A 19,561-nucleotide genomic window follows, 5' to 3' on the forward strand; every position below is an offset into this window, starting at 1 on the left:
GCTGTGTCTGGGTTTTGAATAGCCTTGCATTGGAGGCTGCTCAGATGGGGCTTGAACACAGGTTCCATGTGAATTGCAAGGGTCAGGCTTATACTCGCTATCCTATTGCATACCAGCAACATTCCTATTCACTAGAAGATATTTTTATTCTGGAATTGATCTCCGAAAAAGTGTACTACACTTTCTCTAGGGTTGAGCATGCCTTTATCTCTGTAACTGTGGAAGGCCTACTGTGGATTTTTTTCTTCAATTTTGCCATTATCCCTAAGCCTAATGGGATAAATTGATGGAATAATTTTGATAGCCTTTCCAAGGGGAGCTTCCTGCCTTTCTTGATACAGCTTTTCTCATCAGAGTAATACACACACTTCCTGGGTATGAGTTGTTTTCTTCAAGGTACAAGATCCCTGTCTGAGATGTAAGTAGTGTTCTAGTGCAGTGAGAGAGACTTGATAAGATGTGAAGTGTTCAGTATAACCTCAGGTGTGTTGCGTCATATTTTTTGGTGTGGCTTGTTTGTTTCTTACTTTGGATATCCATAGATTTTCAGTGAAGTTTTCCTGTCCCTGCTGTGTATTTTAAACAATTTATCTACTCAGTTGCAGTTTGAGGCAAAACCAATGAAAGAAAGCTGCCTGGAATAACATGTGTTCAACATGTTGGCTGTGCTACAAAGGCTACCATTAAAATCTTCCTTTACAGTTTCCATTAGTTAAAAAATGTAATGAACAAGAATTTCAGTCTACAGGTTCTTTCAGTTGCAGACAGTATCTTCTTAAGTTCTACTATTTGGGCTGAAATTTCCTGCTTTTGACTTCTTCTCTTGGGTGAATGCAGTTTTTATTTACTTTAAATCTGGATATCTTGATTATTTTCAAATATGGAGAAAAAGAAATGAACTTGTAACCAGAAATGTAAATCAGGCTTTCATCTATGCGTAATTGACACTTTACGGGATAGCATTGGAAATTATACTTCTGTGGTCTGTTAAAAACAAAACAGAAAACCCCCAACTAAACCAAAAACTGTTTCAGCTCCTAACCAAATTTGTTTTTAAAAAAGCTGACAAGGTAAGCACTCTGAAGTCACCAAATTTGCAGATGGAGACACTCTTCACAAGGGTGGTCTTCTGTACATGTTTATTAAAATCTAGGCTTGAATTGCTTGTTCACATGAGTATCTCATCTGCACAACATTTTTCTCTGGTACACAGGCAGGCCATGTCTAGTTAATGAAAGAACAGATGGGAAGAGCAGATATTACTTAAGACAAAGTAATGGCAGGAGAGGGAGAAGAGGATGATGACAAGGAGAAAAAAAGGTTGTGGGCTTAGAAAGGAGAAGGTATTGGGCAGAAAGCCACTGTCTGGTCTGCCGCTCCTCATCCTTTCTTTCTGCTGATTTCAGGTGCTTCTTTTTAAAACTGTGGGGCAGTAACCACAAGTAGACAGGTGGTCAGAGGGTTTCCTTATCAAGTTTCCCTATGACTGATTGGACAGTTGTCTAGAACAGGACCAGAGGGAAGCTAAAAATGGGACCTCAGGGATTCATGAAGCTGTGGTCTCAAAGCCTGCTACTCAAAGATCACAGCCCAGGCAGTTATGGATTAGCAGGTGATGGTGGTGAAATACAGAAACAATGAAAGGAAAGGCACAAGAGGCTAATAATTCCTATAAGGAAATGTTTTAGAGGAAGGGTCAGGTGGAATTACTGTCCTACAGATTTGGAAAGATTCACTCAAGCCCCCATGAACTGGGGAGAGGACTGCAGAAAAGCTGTGGAAGACAGTAACTCAAGCTTGTAGCCACAGGAGGGCTCCAAGGGCACTGGGATTTTTTGCCAATTCAGTATACCTTTACCTTGAGTTGAATAGTTATTAAAAATGTTTACTGTTTGTGATCAAGTCAGATTTTTTTTAAAAAAAGAATCTCCATCTTAAGACTAGAGGCAGCTGTAACCTTTGGGGAGATTATTTACTTTAAGCCAAAGTTGTAATTTTGTAAGTTGTGAAATGTAAAGTGAGAATTCAGTTAAAGTGTGTTTGTATTTAAGTTTTGTGTGTGTGGTTTTTTTTTTTCTCCTTCTCTTTCTAGTATAAGCAGTTGCCAGAAGGTCTTATCCCTCCAACAACACCCAAATTTGCATATGGAAAGGTTCGCTTGCAGAAGGTAAATTAACATTTGTAATATACTGTGAATCGTTTCATAATGCTTTGTGTTTGCTTTTTACAAAGAACTGGTTTTAAGGGTGTCACAACGGGTTCCAGATAGTCTATAAAATAAAGAAGAAAACCTGGAAAGCAACTTGGAGGAAGGAGGGAGCAGAGCTTGGGAGTTAGGAATCATGCCCCTATAAGAAAATGAGCAAATACATCTTACCTGGATATAAAAAAAGATGGTTTTTGCAATTTGCAGTATGTCCCTGATTTTTTACTAAACTGAAATAAATATATTAGTCACACAACAGAATCATAGTTGTCAAGATAACTCATGTATGCATAATGTAGCTGGGGGAATGCCAGCATGACAGCTATGAGCAAATACTGTTTTTGTAGCTGGTGACACCTCTAAAGTAGAAGGAAAAGTAGGATATACATATTTTAAATAGTTATAGGTGTGTAAATTTTGAATGTGGAACATTTTTGATAAATTTGGAAGTCTTATTAATAAAGTTTCTGATGAGACTTGTGCAAACCTCGAGCTGATGAGAGAAATTAAATCAGTTTCCCACTGAGGGAAAAACACACAGAACTAAGCATGAAGAACCCAGCTTTGTTAGGTCCTGTCACGCAACAGTGCTGTAGCTGGCCAGCTCTCAAGTATCTGAGGTTTGATCATAGCACCATCCTTATAGGACCAAGGACAATTTTCTGTGAGGTACAGTTGGGAGCTAGGTTCCTGCAGAGAGTGAAGTGGATGGTTTAATGGGCAACAGAAGAGACAGCAGGTATGAACAACTATGAATTGTTTCTGCTGGGCACAGACAAGTTTTGAGATGAAGGATTGCTGCAGTTGATATGCTGGATACTGTAACTCCTAATGATTTTACTTTATACTTTGTAATTTCAGTTTGGCAGTTATTTTTCCAATTAGTGATGTATCTGATCTGTTACCCTCTGCAACTGAAGCATTGCAAAATTTAGTAGTGATAAGGCTTTGCAGGCACTTTCAAGTCATTCCGCTCAAGTGGTGGGCAGAAATGCTTTTTGCACAGAAGTGGTTCACCTGTGAAGTTGAAACAGATCTATATCATTTTCAACCTTTGAGTATCTTCTTGCCGCATGAGGTTTCACTGCACTGGCAGTAGTGACTAATTATGGGCTCTTATTCCTACGCCCACTGCTGTGGCTGCTGTCTTTGGTTGAGAGCACCAGTTATCAGATTTTGACTCTCCTGTCTTGTCATGGTTCATGGCTCTCAGATAAGGCTGTCCACTTGCACTAACATGATAAACTTTCTCTTCCATGCCTTCAAGAAATGGAAGGTGTTGGACTCTCACAAAGGAGTCAGATGACCAAACTTGCTCAAATATTACAGCTTTGACCTGACCTGCACCTGCTACACTTTCTGACTTTTTTGAGAGGAAGTATTACACTCTCCAGGCAGCAGTTTTAGGAATCTAGATGGCATGTCTAAACTGCCAGATGTAAGGTTCCTGTCATGCCTGAATATACACTGCCATCTGCACTGAAAGCCTCTGGAACTGTTTTCTGTGAAGAAGGTGGCCTTTTGCTCGGTGACCAACTGCTTAACTTCAGCAGCAGTTTATTCTGCAAGGTTGCCCTGCTGCACAGGACAAATCTCAAATCACAGTGGCTTTGTACTGTCCCAGCCCAAAGCCACCTTCCAGATTCCATTGTAGCCCCAAGGTCCAATGCACCTTGTTGTGCAAAGAAGCTTGAATGTGTTTTGGTGAATATCAGAGGGAATATTCTTAATTAATAGCGCTTAGCTTTGGTAGCAGTAAACTTCCTAGCTATGTCACAGTCAGTTCTCACACAGGTACTGTGTGGATCTTCACTTTGCAGCTGAGGTCCAGCAGTCAGTCTGCTATGGAGAGCATTGAATCTACTCCAGTGAACCAACTCCCTTGACACTTTTGCAGAAAGGAAAAGAGAAAGGAGACTCTGGAGTATTTTCAGGCATCATATGGTGTACTTTACAGAGGTACATGTAACCAGAGCAGGGTGTTCGCTATCTTTTTTTTCCACAAGATATTCTGTGACAATTCAGTCCTTAAATACCAACTCCCCTGATCAGGCCAGTTGTTCATTTTGAGCTTTGAATTATTTTAAAGAATCCTCTTTGGTGGGAAAAATAGAATTTACTAAAAGATGCTTGAGATGCTGATTTTGGTATATAAGAGCAGGGGACAGAAGAGCAGGTGATGAGGAAAAAAATACTTTTGCGTATATGCAAAAGAGAGGTGTTGACAACGAGGAATGAGGGCCAGCAAAGGCAGAACTGCAGCTCAAGAAATGTGAACCAAATGAAAGGTTTTTAAGGGTTTAAGACCCAGAAGTTGGGAAGCATCCTTTCCAGAGGGAAATGAATGAGTCTTAGTGCCTGCAATGTGTTCATGTGGCTAAGCAGGTGGTAGTTTCTGGTCACCACTTGGAGGGCCCTGAGGAGTGCTTGGTCACAAGGAAGTGCTTGCCCTAGCACAGCAGCCTGCAGGCTCATAGGTTCTGGAAATGTGCTCAGTTCTTAAAATGTGGAGACCTCAATAGCAAGTAGCAGGCAATGCTGGTGTATGTTGGGGCTAGAAAAGGGTTAAGCAAACAGGATGCTGACAGTAGTTGATATTCCTGTTGGAGTTGTCTTGTTTCTTTTTTTTTCATGCTTGATCTTACGTTTGGGTTTTGAAGACTTTGCTTTGGAGGATTAAAAAAGTATTGCTGTTTTTATTAATAGTCATCTGTTGTTTTACAGGTTGTTTTTAAAAATTCCTGACAATATTTGTAATTTTTGGGTTAAGTTTCTGTTGTGATACTGATTGTCCACTGTGTAGCAGTCTACAGGAGCTTGCAGCAGGACCAGATCTTGTCTTGAGGGCTTTTTTGTATGTACCACCAAAGACTGAAAAGCTGAAGTTTCAAAGAAACAAGCTGATACCAGCCCAATCCCTAAGTGAATCATATGTGGTTGACCCATTTTCAGAATAGAAGCCCCTTTGATAGCACAGACTCAAAAAAAAAAAAAAAATCAAACAGGCACATGTACAAGCTGTCAATGTTCAGTTCAGTGAGGCACAAAGCAGCATTCATTGCCACTTAGTAGCTCATTCAAGTGACCACGTCTTAATGCTGCTTATCTTCATTTCTGATTTTGCTGTCCACCTGGGTTCACCTAAGACTATTAACGCCCATAGGATTGTTAAATTCTGTAAATTAATTCTGTCAGTGTCTGTGCATTTCTTGCTTCACAGCTCTTGTTGAAGACCTGGTAGTTCAATCTCTCCTGTGGCCTGGCAAGTCCTGCATGTTGTTGTAACATTACTGGCTCCCTTGGAGGAGCACAGCATATGGAATGGAGCATGTATGCTGTATGGAATGTTTGGGAAGTTTTACTCTGTGAAAGATGATTGCTATTTTACGTACAGTGTTTGAACTGAAAGCATAAAAGCAAACTAGTTTCATCAAAATTTTGCAAGCCATGTTTGACCAGCAGTCTTCTTGCTTAGATGAACATGCTTAGCTATGGTGACATGCTAGTGAGGGTGACCCAATCTCCAGATAGTGTGGGTGTTAGCTTTTGTATACTTATGGCATCCTTTTGCTTGCTTGTTCCTAGCCAGAGTTAAGATAAGCTCATTTCAAAAGTCTGTGTCTACATGGTTGCTGTGGTTTAATCCTGGTAGGCAGCTGAACACTATGCAGCCACTCATTCTCTCCCCAGTAGGGTGGGGGAGAGAATCGGAAAGGTAGAGGTGTGAAAACTTGTGGGTTTAGATAAAGACAGTTTAGTAGGTAAAGCAAAAATTGCATGCATAAGTAAAGCAAAATAAGGAGCTCATTCGCTACTGCCTTTTTGCGGGGAGGTGTTTAGCCCTCTCCAGGGAAGCAAGGCTCCATCAGAGAGTCATTAATGTTGGAAGAGACCTCTAAGGTTGTTCAGTCCAAGTATTAACCCAGCCACTACTGTGTTCTCCACGTGTTCCAGAGTGCCACATCACACACCTTTTGAACAATTCGTGTGTGTTGATTACTTGGCAAGATAAACACTGTCACTCCAAACATCTCCCCTTCCTCCTTTTTCCCCCAGCTTTTATTGCTGAGCATGACTCTGTATGGGTATCCCTTTGGTCAGTGGGGGTCAGCTGTCCGGGCCGTGTTCTCTCCCAACTTCTTGTGCATCCCCAGCCTATTCTCTAGTGAGAGAAACAGAAGCGTTCTTGAGTCTGTGTAAGCCTTGCTCAGCAATGACCAAATTACCCATGTTATCAACAGTCTTAGCAAGAATCCAAAACACAGCCCCATACGAACTACTATGAAGAAAATTAACTATATCCCAGCCAAAGCTGCAGACTTAATTATGTGTACATAGACAATTTATGCTGGCTTCTGTTGCATCACTGCAGAATACTGTATGTACATTTCAGTATTTCAGCACTACTTTCATGTATATTCTGAAAAATATTTCTCTCATTATCGTACCCTCAGAAGTTTGTGTTTCTGTGAGTGCTCCTACAGTATATAGTCCTACATGAGTTTAAACACCTTTTTTCCCTGTTTTTTTTCTCAAGCATTTGAATGTAAATCTGTATATGAGAAGTATTATGAATGTCTAATGTGCAGTTACCATGAACAGTGACAATAATTGTGGAGAAATAGACTGATATCTTTCATGAAAAATTGCATGCAATTGATTTTTTAAGCTTGTAAGCCACTAGGCATATTGTGTGCATTTTGACCAATCTAAAACCAATAGTGGTCTTTGAGAGAGAATTGTAGATGGGTAGAAAACTCTATAACCACAAAAGGAAGTTGCAGATGGCCACAAAAGGCAATTTAATTGTACACATCTAGGTCTTTATTCAGCAAAGTATACATGTAAACCTTGCTCCCAGTCTCACTAAAATCAATTCAGCCACTTACAAGTGACAACTGAATTTACCGCCTTAGAGTTTCTAAAATCAGTTAAGACTAAATAGGGTAAATTCATCTTGGATAGCTCTTGATGGAGCTACTTAGCTCAGAATGATTCCAGAGTAACTCAGTGGGAATTAGTGGTGTCTTCCCCAGCTTGATTCTAAGTATAATTGAGCAAAGTTTAGATGATAATATAGTTACGTTGTATTAATGTTCCAGAGCAATTGTGTTTGTTTATAGAGCTTTGTGAGAAACTCTTGGGTCAGTTCTAGTTAAATAGTAAAGAGTCACTTTTATGTTTATGAATGCATAGCAAAATTAGAATATCTTTTTTTTTAAAACACTGCTCTACATGTAGCATGTTTCTTTCAGAATTCATCAGTTCTTTCTGCTGTATTGTATTATAAATGTCTCTGCAAGGATGGTGTAAAGATTTGTTAACTTTCTGGACACATGTAGCTAGCTGGCTTGGTGGCTGGATGTGCAAGCTGTTACATTTGGACTGAGCCTTACTGACCTTCATTTATCTGCTCTTTCTATGCTGCAGGCAGGCACTGTGTTGCAGGTTCTTGATGGACTGTCGCCTTCTGGACCAGTGAGAAGCACTTACCCATTGACCTTCGTTGAGCTAAAGCAGGTGAGGATTCCTTCAGTAGTCACTTTACAGTAATTTTGTAAAGTTTATTTGAACAACCCTCTGTGGGTTGTTCAACTCTTATGTCTCACACATTATCTCAGCAAAGAAGTAATAGTATTATAAAGGTATCCAGGATTTCTGCATTGGAGGCCTTCCCTATTCTACATTGCTCCTGTTTTGCACCTGAGGTTTTCTTCTTCCCGTGGATGTTGGTATCTCTGCTGTCCAGGCTTTCACCTTGATTTCTCTCCTCTCTGAAGTATTAATTTTCAGGTTTTTAAGAGACTTTTTTTTTTTAATCATCTTCATAGCCCTCTGCTGGATCTGCTCCAGTAGTTCTTTGTCCTCTTTTCCTGAAGAGCCCAGAATTGGACACAGCACTCTAGATGTGTCCTCACCAGGGCTGAGTAGAGGGGCAGGATCACCTCGCTTGAGCTGCTGGCAATACTCTTCCTAATGCACCCCAGGATACAATTGGCCTTCTTGGCCACAAGGACACTGCTGGCTCAGGGACAGCTTGTTGTCCACCAGGACTCCCAGGTCCTTCTCTGCAGAGCTGCTTTCCATCAGATCAGCCCCCAGCCTGTGCTGGTACATGGGGTTATTATTCCCCAGGTGTAGGATCCTGCACTTGCCTTTTTTGAAGTTCATAAGTTACATCTCCACCCAACTCTCCAGACTGTTAAGGTCTCAGTAATGGCAATGACTTTTTTTTTCTGTTCCTGATGGGGAACCTCATGAAAATTATTCCAAAATGTTCCTATTATAAACCATATAGTATTTAAAATAGTAAGATAATTAGATAACATTGGCTTGATGAATTTATCAATTTATGGACACTGGGTGAGAAGTGAACTAACAGGTTTTTTATATTAACTCAGTTATAAACTCACCAGTTTACCTAAAGGTCAAAGTAAACTCCAGTCTGAAATAGTGTCTGTGGTAGTTGCTATCTGAAGTGATGGTTGCTATCTGATAGTTGCTATCTGAATGAAAGTTAGCATTTCAGTCCAAGCATGTAGGCAAAATGTGGGATATTTTTAATTCATGACCTGAATTGAAACTACAGAATTACTTGGTTCATTAATCTGCTGGGTTTTTTTTTCTTCTCCTAGTATTTTGGGTTTGTACTGTACAGAACTACACTTCCAAAGGACTGTATGGAGCCAACGCCACTGTCTTCAACTTTAAATGGAGTCCATGATCGTGCCTATGTCTCTGTCAATGGGGTAAAAACATAGTTTGCTGGTATTAATTTCTGCCATCAGTAGCCTCCTTGAAAGTCATGGATGCAGACTGTTGGCTTTCTTTTCTTCCTTTCTCCAGATTACCAAAGCAACCCTGATCTTATTTAATCATGTGAGGAAAATAAGTATATAGATGATTCATACTAGATGTTCAAATCTGTATTTCAGAAAACATGGCCATCTATTATCTTCCCATTTTTGACATATTTGAATGTCAATAGGTATTCATAACTTAGGTGAACAAAAGAGCTAGAGAATGGATTTACTTGCAGATTTATAGAATATGTTACTGATATATATGCTTGATGGCTTTCTGCAGTATTTGCAAAGATTTTTTTATTATTATTCTCTTTTTTCTTCCTTTGGGGGTGGAAGAAGGAGGAGCCTGAGCCTATGTCTTAGCTTATGAAACTGGTTCGTAACCACAATTTCAAAAAAAAAAAGTGCTTTATTGGACAGAATGTGAACTTGGTCTTTCTTCCCATCAGCAGGGTTTTGGCCTTGCTTAACAAGAATTAATCTGAATTCATGGATTTTACAGTCAATTTTTTAGTTTATATTTGACCTGTATTGAATCTCATCACCTTTGTGTCCAGATCAAGCTCTTCTTTTCTTGTGTGGTGGGAATAGGAATAAATTAAACTACTGATGTGTACATAATTGGAAGATGAAGCCCCTTTAAATCACTGATAATGCCAAAATCTGTTCAGTCACTGGACTAAATTTGGGAACTTGCTTTTTGGGAATCAGGTGCATCAAAACCCATTAGCACATCCAGTTGATGTACTGAAATGTGAATGTTGATGTAGAAGCTCTTTGTGTGTGCATGTGCTCACACACAAGAAGGGGAGAGGGGTTTTTTTTCTCTTTTTTTTCCTTTGTCACTTTTAATTTCTTAAGTCAAGTTGAAAACACAAATAACAGGGTTTATTGGTTTTCAGTCGTTGTTGTTTTCTTCCTCTTGTTGCAATTCATATAGGTACCTCAGGGTGTTCTTGAAAGGGACAAATCACTTAAAATAAATATAACTGGGCAGGCTGGAGCAAATCTGGACATCTTGGTAGAGAATATGGGCCGAGTCAACTTTGGTAGATACAATAATGACTTTAAGGTAAGTAAAATCTATTGAGTTATGGGATTGTAATGGCTTTTCCTCTTTTCCATGGGTTAAAAAGAAGGTAGTGAATTAGAGCAAAAAGGCCAGGATTAGACAGCTGTAACTTTGCTTAAAATATAACTGCTCACTAGTTTTCATCTGAGTTTTTCCAGTCATCATAATCAATGTGAAATTAAAAGCTGCTAGACATCTTTTAAACTTTTTTTGTTTTTTCACTCACCTTGTCAGCCAAAGTGTCGCCCACATGATTTTCAGGTTGAGTTGAGTTTGTAGCTAACATTTTCAAATGGGCAAAATTGTTTCTATAAACTCCAAAAATGGGATGGAAATTGGTCCAGAGCTTCATTGTACTTTGAGGCTGGTGAATCCTGGGATTGCTTTTGGGGGGCTGGGGGATGTATGTATATGTATATGTACGTATATACACTTTTGTATCTCTCTTCTTGTCCCATTTCATTTGTCAGCAGTGTACCCTTGCAGTATTCTTAGTGTGGCTGGAAAAGGCTGTCCACCAGCACTTTAGCATGCAAAAGCACCAATTGCAGCATATGGAGTGACCAGGTGTTAGAGATAATTATCAGAAAGCTTCCCTGTGCTTCTGGATGTGTGCTGTGCTTCAGGACTGTCACCTCCATGCATGAGTGGCTGTGGTGGGTTGACCTTGGCTGGCAGCCATGTGCCCACAAAGCCATATGCCCATTCTGTTACTCCTTCTGCACCAACAGGAGAGGGGGAGAAAATACAACAAAGGGTTTATGGTTCAAGATAAGAACATGGGGATCACTCAGGAATTATCCTCATGGACAAACCAGACTCAATTTGGGGAGTTCAATTTATTCTTAAATATATTATCACAGAGACACTCCAGAATCACTGATCAGCTCAGCAGTGGGTTTGGAGTCAGCTGGAACTGTCGTTGTCTAACACATGGCAGCATCTTCTCAGAAAAAGCCCCCCCTTGCCATGTAAACCCGGTATCATGGAGGTGCCACTAAGGTAGCACTAAGAAGGACAGGGGAAAAAAGTAAACTTTTCTGGTTTTCAGACTTAATGGGATCCCCAGTGCTGCATGTTAGTTGATAAAAGAGAGGAGTGCTGTAGTGGTCAGTCTTGTGTTTGTGCTGTGTACAGTTCATAGCATGTCTTTTTTTCTGTTTTTTGATATTGTTAGGACAGTGGGTAGCAGTAGCACCAACTCTCTGCATGCCGTCTCTTCAAGGTACTTTGCCTTTATGGTACCTTGAAGAGACCTAAAGGGGAAGAAAGCTGTACTATCCCAGTGTTCTGCCTTCATGTTGAGGCAGCAGAAACATTGCTTTTATTTATTTATTTAGTAATAGATGATAAGGAAACCTATATTCTTGGTTGTAAATTAAGATAACAGAATAGAGGTTTAGAGGTTGGATTAGGGAGGTGCTCAGTTGCTGCGGTTGAGCTGAAATTCACACTTACACCTTTTAACAATTTAAGAGTGAAAGAAGGTTTAAGATACATGCCCATGGTGAAAATAATCCTCTAAAAGCAGGATCTTTCTGTGTAGAAAAGGCAACCTTCCTTGGCTAGCTTTGGACTATGTGCATTGCTTCTTTCCATCACTCATGCTGTCCTTTGCATTGATTTTGAAAACTGGGTGTAATTATACCTTGGGTTTTAAAAATTTACGTGCTTTTGAAAATCAAGTTAGGGGAAGAGGTTCCTGCCTTGTGAAGCCTTGCATTTTTAAGCCAAGAGGACAGGTTTTCAGGGTTTTGTTTGGACGGAGTTTTATCACTTTTTTGAGCTTGAAATGGAACTAGGCATCTAGCTTTCGGGAAGGAATCTTAAAAGGATTTTGGTTTTAAAGCATCCTGTTGATCTAAGTCATGTTGTTGAAGGCCACAAAGGAAGGAAGAGTGTGGTTTCTGTTTTTTTTCTGTGTCTTCTCACATAGTGACTGCCACCTGTATCTCAGTTGTACTTGGATAATTTGTATCCATGTCTGGATTATTGAATGTGTATTCTTATGCAGACCAAAGTTAGAATGTTTAGTAGGCACTTCATATGATTTGAAAAATCACACTGCTCGTAGTGCCTACAGATGAGCTTAGGGGGAGGCAGGATAGAAGGTTCAGCCTAAAGTTACATTGCATTACTTCAGTTGATTGCTAGACAGAGTAAAGTCTAGGTTGTATAGAAAAGTTTTGTCACTTAACTTTTGACACTTGCAGATATTTTATTTTGACATAAGAAAAATAAGCTCCTGTTCTGTAAAGTGGAAGTTAGGTAACGGAAGAGAAAACCAGTTAGTTCTCATACAGATGGTGAGCCTTGTGGAGACAGTGCAATGCTTATATCACAACAGACACCAACATAGTGTCAGCTCTCCAAAGCCACTGAAACTGTGGTTTTGCTTGTTCCTGTTTGACCTGTGGTGTTTGCAACATAACTTATGTTGCACTGAAAACCAGCTTCTGTGCAGGGTCTATTCAAGCGGTTAAAATCAACCCCTTGCATTGCACTGAAACACCGCTTCAGGAACTATTACTATAACAACATTAGGTTGTGTGCAGGGGTAACTTAATGTTCTTTTCATTCTTCTTAAATTATGCCCCTACCTTGCTTTGGCATTTGTTGTGCACGCCCTGGATCGTGTGTACATGATCCCGTAGAAATGAGATGGGATTCTGTGGGCTTGAAGCTGAAAGTATTTCACTGGATAAGACATGTGCATGATTTTGTGATACTGTATCTTATCTGGAGAAGATCTGTGGGAAATAAATACCACTTTCTCTGCAATTCTGCAGGTTGATGTCTTGGGTTGGTGACTCATTATTACCAAGAGATGGTATCTCAGGCTTCATGATATTTGCTTCTGCTTTTTATTAAGCCTCAGGTTTTGGAATAATGTACATGCTAAAGTAAAGTGGAAATTTTCTTAGTTACAGGAAAAGAATTTGAAAAAAAAAAAACCCATGGGTATCAATGACAGCTTAAAACTTTGAAGAGGAACAGATCTTTCACAGAGAATAAATGCAGCCCTTTATTCTTAAGCAAAACTTATAACTTGGTGAGGACCAGATGCTTGATTTTTTTCATACACAAATTGGCAGCCAGCTGTTGCAAGTACTTTGATTCAGTTTTTATTCCTGACTGATTTATAGTTGCAGCCAAGTAACTTCAATAACATGAGCTAATAATCTTATATTTTGTTGGTGGTGGGTTTTTTTTTTTCTTCCTTTTAGGGTCTAGTTTCAAATTTAACTCTTGCTGAAGATATACTTGTTGGATGGGAAATCTATCCTCTAGACATAGATGGAGCAGTGAACTCTGACATGATTTCTCTCTTTGGTCGTCCGGAGAGATCTGCTGACAATCCACTGAGTTATGAAGTACCTACATTTTACACTGGTAGTCTTTCAATTCCTGGAGGGATTCCAGACTTGCCTCAAGACACCTATCTCAATTTTCCTGGCTGGACAAAGGTACTCATGTTTGCTGTAAAAGCTCAAAGTCCTCTTAGAAATCTACTGAAACTTCTATGCACAAATAAAGTCCACCTCTCTTGGATGGGTAGAAGTTGGTCGTAGTGGTGAGTGGTCCAAATCTAATTAAATAACTAAGAAGTAGATTTTTTCTTTAAGTAAATATGGAGATAAAATATTAAGATAAGGTAAACATATTCAAAACATACATGGTATTGGTCTGGTAAGTAGAGCATCAGGAAAAAACCCTGAAAAAACAAAGCAACCCAACCAACCCCCTAGTTTTTCAAGAATGAGAAAGACTAACTGTCAGGCTGCTTAGAAATTTTGCATTTAGTTGTGAGGGGAGTTTTTGGAACGTATGTGAGGTGCTGTGTGAGGAACTATGGATCCTGTTGTAAAGCATAATGAGTGTTAGGCTCCATGGCTAGTGGTGTGCCCACAGATACAGATCTAATGCATGGAGGAGGTTACTTGTACCTGGACTGAATGGATCAGGGAGCAATGCTGTGAGAAGCTTGGAACTTCTCACAGGGCTGGAGTGTAGCTGGAGCAGGAAAGAATGTGTTTTCACAGGGCCATATTTGAAACCACCAGCATGCAGGATGGGTGAGGAGCTAGCTGGTGTGAGGCACAGGGGGTGACAGAGTGTGTGCACTGAAGTGCCACTCCTCTTGGGAGCCTAAGCATTTAAGTCCAGGTTTTAGGGAAGTGCCCATGTCAATGTTAAGTAGCAAAAATTGTTCTTTTCTGAATCAATTAATTTACTGCTATTAAAATAAAGTGGAAGAAGGAGTTGCTGTTGATCTGTCTCCACTGCCAGTGTTGTAGTGGTTAAAGCATTTCACAAAGTGCAGAAGGCTGTGATTGATTGCCTGCACTTGGTGTTGCTGACACTGAGCTTAGATGAGGAAGTCTGACTTAGTCCCTGATCCCATATATGTGCATGTCACATAATTACAGAATAAAATTCAAAAATAGCTTTTCTTCATGGCAACTGTAATCTGAGACCTTTTTAGTAAATTCTGTGACCCATCATCATAAATCTTCTTCAGGAAGCAAGGTGGCCTTACCTGCCTATTGGCAAACTCGTATTTAAAATGGCAAGACAGTTCAAGAATTCTTTATATATTGAGGGAAATCTTTTCCTCTCATCTATAGAAACTACTGTTTTACATAGTTTGTATACCCCGTAAAGCAGTCCTGGTGAGAGATTCCAGATGGACTTAAGTAGGGCTGTTGAATTGATCCTTCAAGCTTTATATGGATTGGAACAGAGTTTTAAGTAAGATACTCAGAAACTGAGACTCCCACATAACGTTATGAATGAGCAAATGCCTTTAAGGCAGAGAGCCTTAAAGGTATAAATTCCACTCAGGTCCCACTGTACCTGGACCTTAGTTCCTTGAGTACTGTGTAAATTGCCCAAGTGTGGAGAGGGATTCTTAACAGGGGCTAAAACTCGCCTATTTGAGTAGCTGAAAAACCATGGAAATAACACTTACCAAGGAAACTTAAAAGTCCTGGCTCTGCATTTGCAAAGGCAAGGAGTATAGCATGATGGACAACCTGGAAGGAAGGGTGCAGCATTAACAGTCATGACCTATGTTGTAGCTTGCCTGCCTTCAGTGCTTTTTAAACCCTTCACTAGTAATAAAACTTGCTCCACCCTTATGAGAAGAATCACAATGTCCTTAAGCATACATGCCACTGAGTGAATGCTTAGATTTACTGGATCTTTCTCTTCCTCAGCGGAAAAGAGGATTTGAGTCAGGACTGTTCTTTATTTCTGTGGAATCGTGGGCTGTAGTTGCTGTACCTGCTAAAGGAAATCTTGCTAGTGAAGATGATTTTATCTGGGGCATGTTTATTATTAGTAGAGTATGTAGTATCATGATTTGCTGGTTTAGGGCATACAAATTCCTGAGTGTGCAGTCTTTAGAAACTCCAGTGTTAATAAAGGCAGTTTGGAATTGAGAAGTTTGAGTTCTTAGCTTTACTGGAAAAATGAGTTACAACCAGTGACTGATTAAGAAACAGAGACCTGTCTGATCATATCTCCTGCATCAGAACTCTAATGTAGTTGATTCCTACAGTAAACACTTACTTCCCACAGGTTACTGTCATTCTCTGTGGGAGGAGGGCTACTGTCTAGTTGGTACACTCACTCATCCATCTTGTGTGGGGAGAGTTTGCATTCATACTGTGTTTTCTTCTAAACGTACTGCAAAAAGTAGTGAGGTTGAATAAACTTGATTTAAAAAAAAAAAACCAAAAAAAAACCCCTGAACATTTGAGGTCAAGGTTTATTAACACCTTGGCAGAACAGTGCAAGATAGAATCTTATGCCACGGAAGTGGATACAGAGGTGAAATAACTCAACTGTGTTTGTACATTACTAACGCCTTAAAAATTTTCTCTTGTGAGTTTCATAAAATTTGTTTTCATAAATACCTGGAAAAGCAAACACAAGAAAAATATCACTAAAGTAGCTTGAGTGGCAGTACTTGTTATATTACAAATATGCTTCTGCAAATCATGTTAAAATATTCTGATTTTTGCTATCCCAGACTACTTTAGAAATCACTGAATGCAATAAAAGTCCTGCTTTCCGCTGATTCAGAAAATTTTATTATATTTATCAGTGTACATCCATGCCATGAGTCTGTTTGGTTTTCCTCTATATTCTGATTACCAAAGACCAAAGCAAGAGGGGATAATACAGATGCAGTTATCTGTTCCCATCCCGTTTCTTGACACTGAACTGTTTGACATACAGTGAAAGGACACTTTGGAGGAGTTAAAAGGAAATTACTTATACAAATCAGCTGTATATCCTCCCTTCTGTCTTGCTAAAGAACCAAGACTCAGCTCAACTCAGTAGGAGTCAGTCTACCGTTTCACTAAACATTCTGAAGCCTGCCAGTTTATGTCACTTCAGGGTGTCTGTTTTGTGGTACATAAATTAGTGGTTTCACTTTTTTTCTTTTTCTTCTCGCCTTTTTTTTTTTTTAAATCTGTTGGGCTTAAGGTATTTGTGGTGTTAGGACAGTATTTTGAACTAGGGATTCTGACCACCTCAACTCTAAAAAGCAATTTTAAGAGTTTATATGCCAAATTAACCACAATTTCATTAAACATAAAATAAAACTAGCAGATCTCCAAGGATTTTAATGGTTAGGTGTAACTACAACAGTATTTTCGTGCAGTGTGATTTCACAAGTGCTTTTGTCGACTAAGCTGTTACAAGTAAAAGAGACATCTGAGTTTCATGTGTCTAGACAAGATCTATCTTGCCCTTGAAATCACAGAACAGGGACTACCAAGGCAGTGTAGTCTTGTATTTGTACAGAGAGCCATTAGGATCTGCTTTTTTCTTCTGTGAGTTCATTCTCCTTTTAACAATTAGCTTCAATGAAATACGGTTTTCAGATTTGTTTTGGTCTTAAACTTGGGACAGAAATTAGTGTGAGGAATCTGCAGTTGTTTGTCTAAGTATTGTCATATTTGGAATTACTGCAGTATTTTACCACTTTTTAAAAAAAATATTAAGTGATGGCTTTAATTGCTCAGGGAATTTAGATTCTTTTGACTGTCATTAGCATTTTCTTGTACAGATTTTCTATTCTTGTCTTCAATCAAACTGAAGGATGAAGGGAGTTCAGTTACTATATCAAGAGTGTTATGCTTAAATCTGTTTTGTCATTTCATCTCTGACAAATTATTAAAATGTTATTTTTTCATTCTCTCTTTACAGGGACAGATTTGGATCAATGGTTTTAATCTTGGTCGCTACTGGCCAGCCCGTGGTCCTCAGCTGACCCTTTATGTTCCAAGGAATGTTCTTGTTGCATCAGTGCCAAACAACATAACAGTGCTGGAGCTGGAGCATTCTCCTTGCAGCACCTACACATGCGAAATAGAATTTGTAGACGAACCTAATATCAATGCAACCCTACAGCATGAAAGTTATAAACCCCCCCTCTTTGTCAGAGAACTATGGAGCAGCCATCTATAATGATTTGGGTATTTCTTTGTCTTCCTCCCACTTTGCCTCCCTTCCCTCAAACTATGCTGATTAACACCGAGTATTTGAAAAAGGGAAGTTGTTTAGGTGAGGCAACTTCTTAAACTCTTCAAAGATGATTTTTTAAAAAATCTCTCAGTTAAATACTGAATTTCTTTTTAAAAATAAAAGCTGGAGCTTTGAAATTTGCCTTGGACTGTGAAATTGAACTCAGCTGGAAGGTAATGTTCACATCAGCCTACGAAAAATATAGTCCTTGCACTCTGCTTACACTGCAGTAACCTTCTTATGCTTTTTTTTTACCATGTTTTGCAACTGGAGAGGAACCTACAAAAGGGGTGTGTAGCCCCCACTGCCTTGCTGGTTTCACTTAAGTGGACTGGTAAGTCAGAGCTGCCAATAGACAAGACACTTTCAGCTCCCTTTATCACCTCATTGGAGTATCAACATCTTTTTTGTCTGATTAGGCTTACTGCCAGCATTGAATGGACCTCATTTTTTTAATGGAAGTGACTTTGGGAAATTTTCAGTTGCTTTCTTACTGGAGTAGTGAGAAAAACTGTGGAAGAGAGAACTCAAATGCCAGCTGGTCCAAACAGCAGTAACGTGGAGAGGGACCTTGTAGTCTGCATCTGTCCTCTCTTAGAAAACCAATTTACTGCTTCCCTATTGCTATCTCTGAGGACTTAAAGCAAATTGCTAAGTGCAAGGACATATGAAAAATTTAGGCTGCCTGGTGGAACCACAGCCTCTGGCTAACCACCCTGCAGAATGTGGTTTTAAAATGATCAGTTTTTCCTTTAATTTTTTTGTTTGGTTTGGGGTTTTTTTGTTCTGTTTGTTCTATTTCTTTTTTTTTTTTTTTACTCCCTGCTGGGCATGGAATACCTGCATTTCATAGGCCAGCACCCTGGAAGTGGAATGCTTTAAGTTAAAGAATTTTACTTCTCTTTTAGTCACTAACTCACATGACCTGTTTTGTTCCAGTAAACTGATGGTCTTTGTTAGTGCCTGATGTTTGCAAAGATGTACAAACTGTCTGTACGGCTGACTTTCTGCAGACAGAGTGTCCTTTTAGATTCTTGTGATTTTGGTGTCAGTCATGCAAATTCTGTGGTGATATTTAAACAGAAGATGATGGAATCAGGTATTTTCATAATCTGTGATTTCTTCCTTTGATTTTTGTCCAACATTATTAAAATGATTCTTTAAAGATTAAATTCTTCCTGTGTGTGTTTGAGAAGGAAAAAAGGGATGAGAAAGAACTTAGAGCAGTATTAAGGGAGAAATGAGATTGTAAAGTCTCTGTGGGTGAGGAGTTATTCTGGTTGATGCCTCATTTGTTTTCTGTGTTATGAAGATGTGTACAAAGTAAAGCAAAATGAAGTAGCTGTAATGGGCTGAGTGGACACTGGAGGTGCCACCCTTTTCTGAGATGGCTGGTGCCAAAACCTGGTTGTTTCTTGGTGAGGACCAATACTGTCAGTGTAGAATAGAGTGAGAAAGAGCACCACTCACTTCATTTCTGCTACATGTTTGACGTGTTTGATGGGTTTTCAAAAGAGACACATGTGGCTCATCTGGGACAGAGAGGTTCTACTCTTAAATTCTCACCTCAAATGCCGGTTCCTGTGACTAAGGGCTGTGTGTTCAGTGCCCAAACATGCTTGATTCTTGGAATTAAGTGGTCTGCTCTGACCCCGGATTTTTTTCTTCCTTGGCACCATCCCTGTGGAGAACCTGGAATGTACTCTGCATGCAGTTAATTATGAAGTATTAATTAACTCAGTGCCAGGCCTTGAAAATAAAGGATGAAACAGAATTAGTTTTTAACTAATTATGGGTTTTGTGGCTTGGAGTGTGCAGAATGGCAGTACTATTCATGTGTTATTTAAGTTTAGTGCTTTAGCAGCTGGGAGTATTTTTATTTTTATGGATGTTAGGGGAGTAGAAATCCTGGTTCTCACTCTGACTTCAGTTTAC

General features: G+C 39.4%; 1 protein-coding gene across 1 annotated transcript in view; it reads left to right on the plus strand.

Annotated features, from left to right (window-relative positions):
• The window catches only part of GLB1 (galactosidase beta 1), a 41,111-nt gene extending 22,313 nt beyond the window's left edge, over positions 1–18,798 (plus strand). The window contains exons 11-16 of the mRNA XM_085051306.1: positions 2,093–2,167; positions 7,637–7,726; positions 8,842–8,955; positions 9,953–10,084; positions 13,312–13,551; positions 17,309–18,798. Of these exons, the coding sequence (XP_084907432.1) occupies positions 2,093–2,167; positions 7,637–7,726; positions 8,842–8,955; positions 9,953–10,084; positions 13,312–13,551; positions 17,309–17,569 (912 nt within the window). The 3' untranslated portion in view covers positions 17,570–18,798. The remainder of the gene's footprint in view (positions 1–2,092; positions 2,168–7,636; positions 7,727–8,841; positions 8,956–9,952; positions 10,085–13,311; positions 13,552–17,308) is intronic.
• The last annotated feature ends 763 nt before the right edge of the window (positions 18,799–19,561 follow it).

Source organism: Lichenostomus cassidix, chromosome 2, assembly GCF_008360975.1.
Source record: "Lichenostomus cassidix isolate B80296 chromosome 2, HeHo_3.0, whole genome shotgun sequence".
Classification (NCBI taxonomy): Eukaryota; Metazoa; Chordata; class Aves; order Passeriformes; family Meliphagidae; genus Lichenostomus; species Lichenostomus cassidix.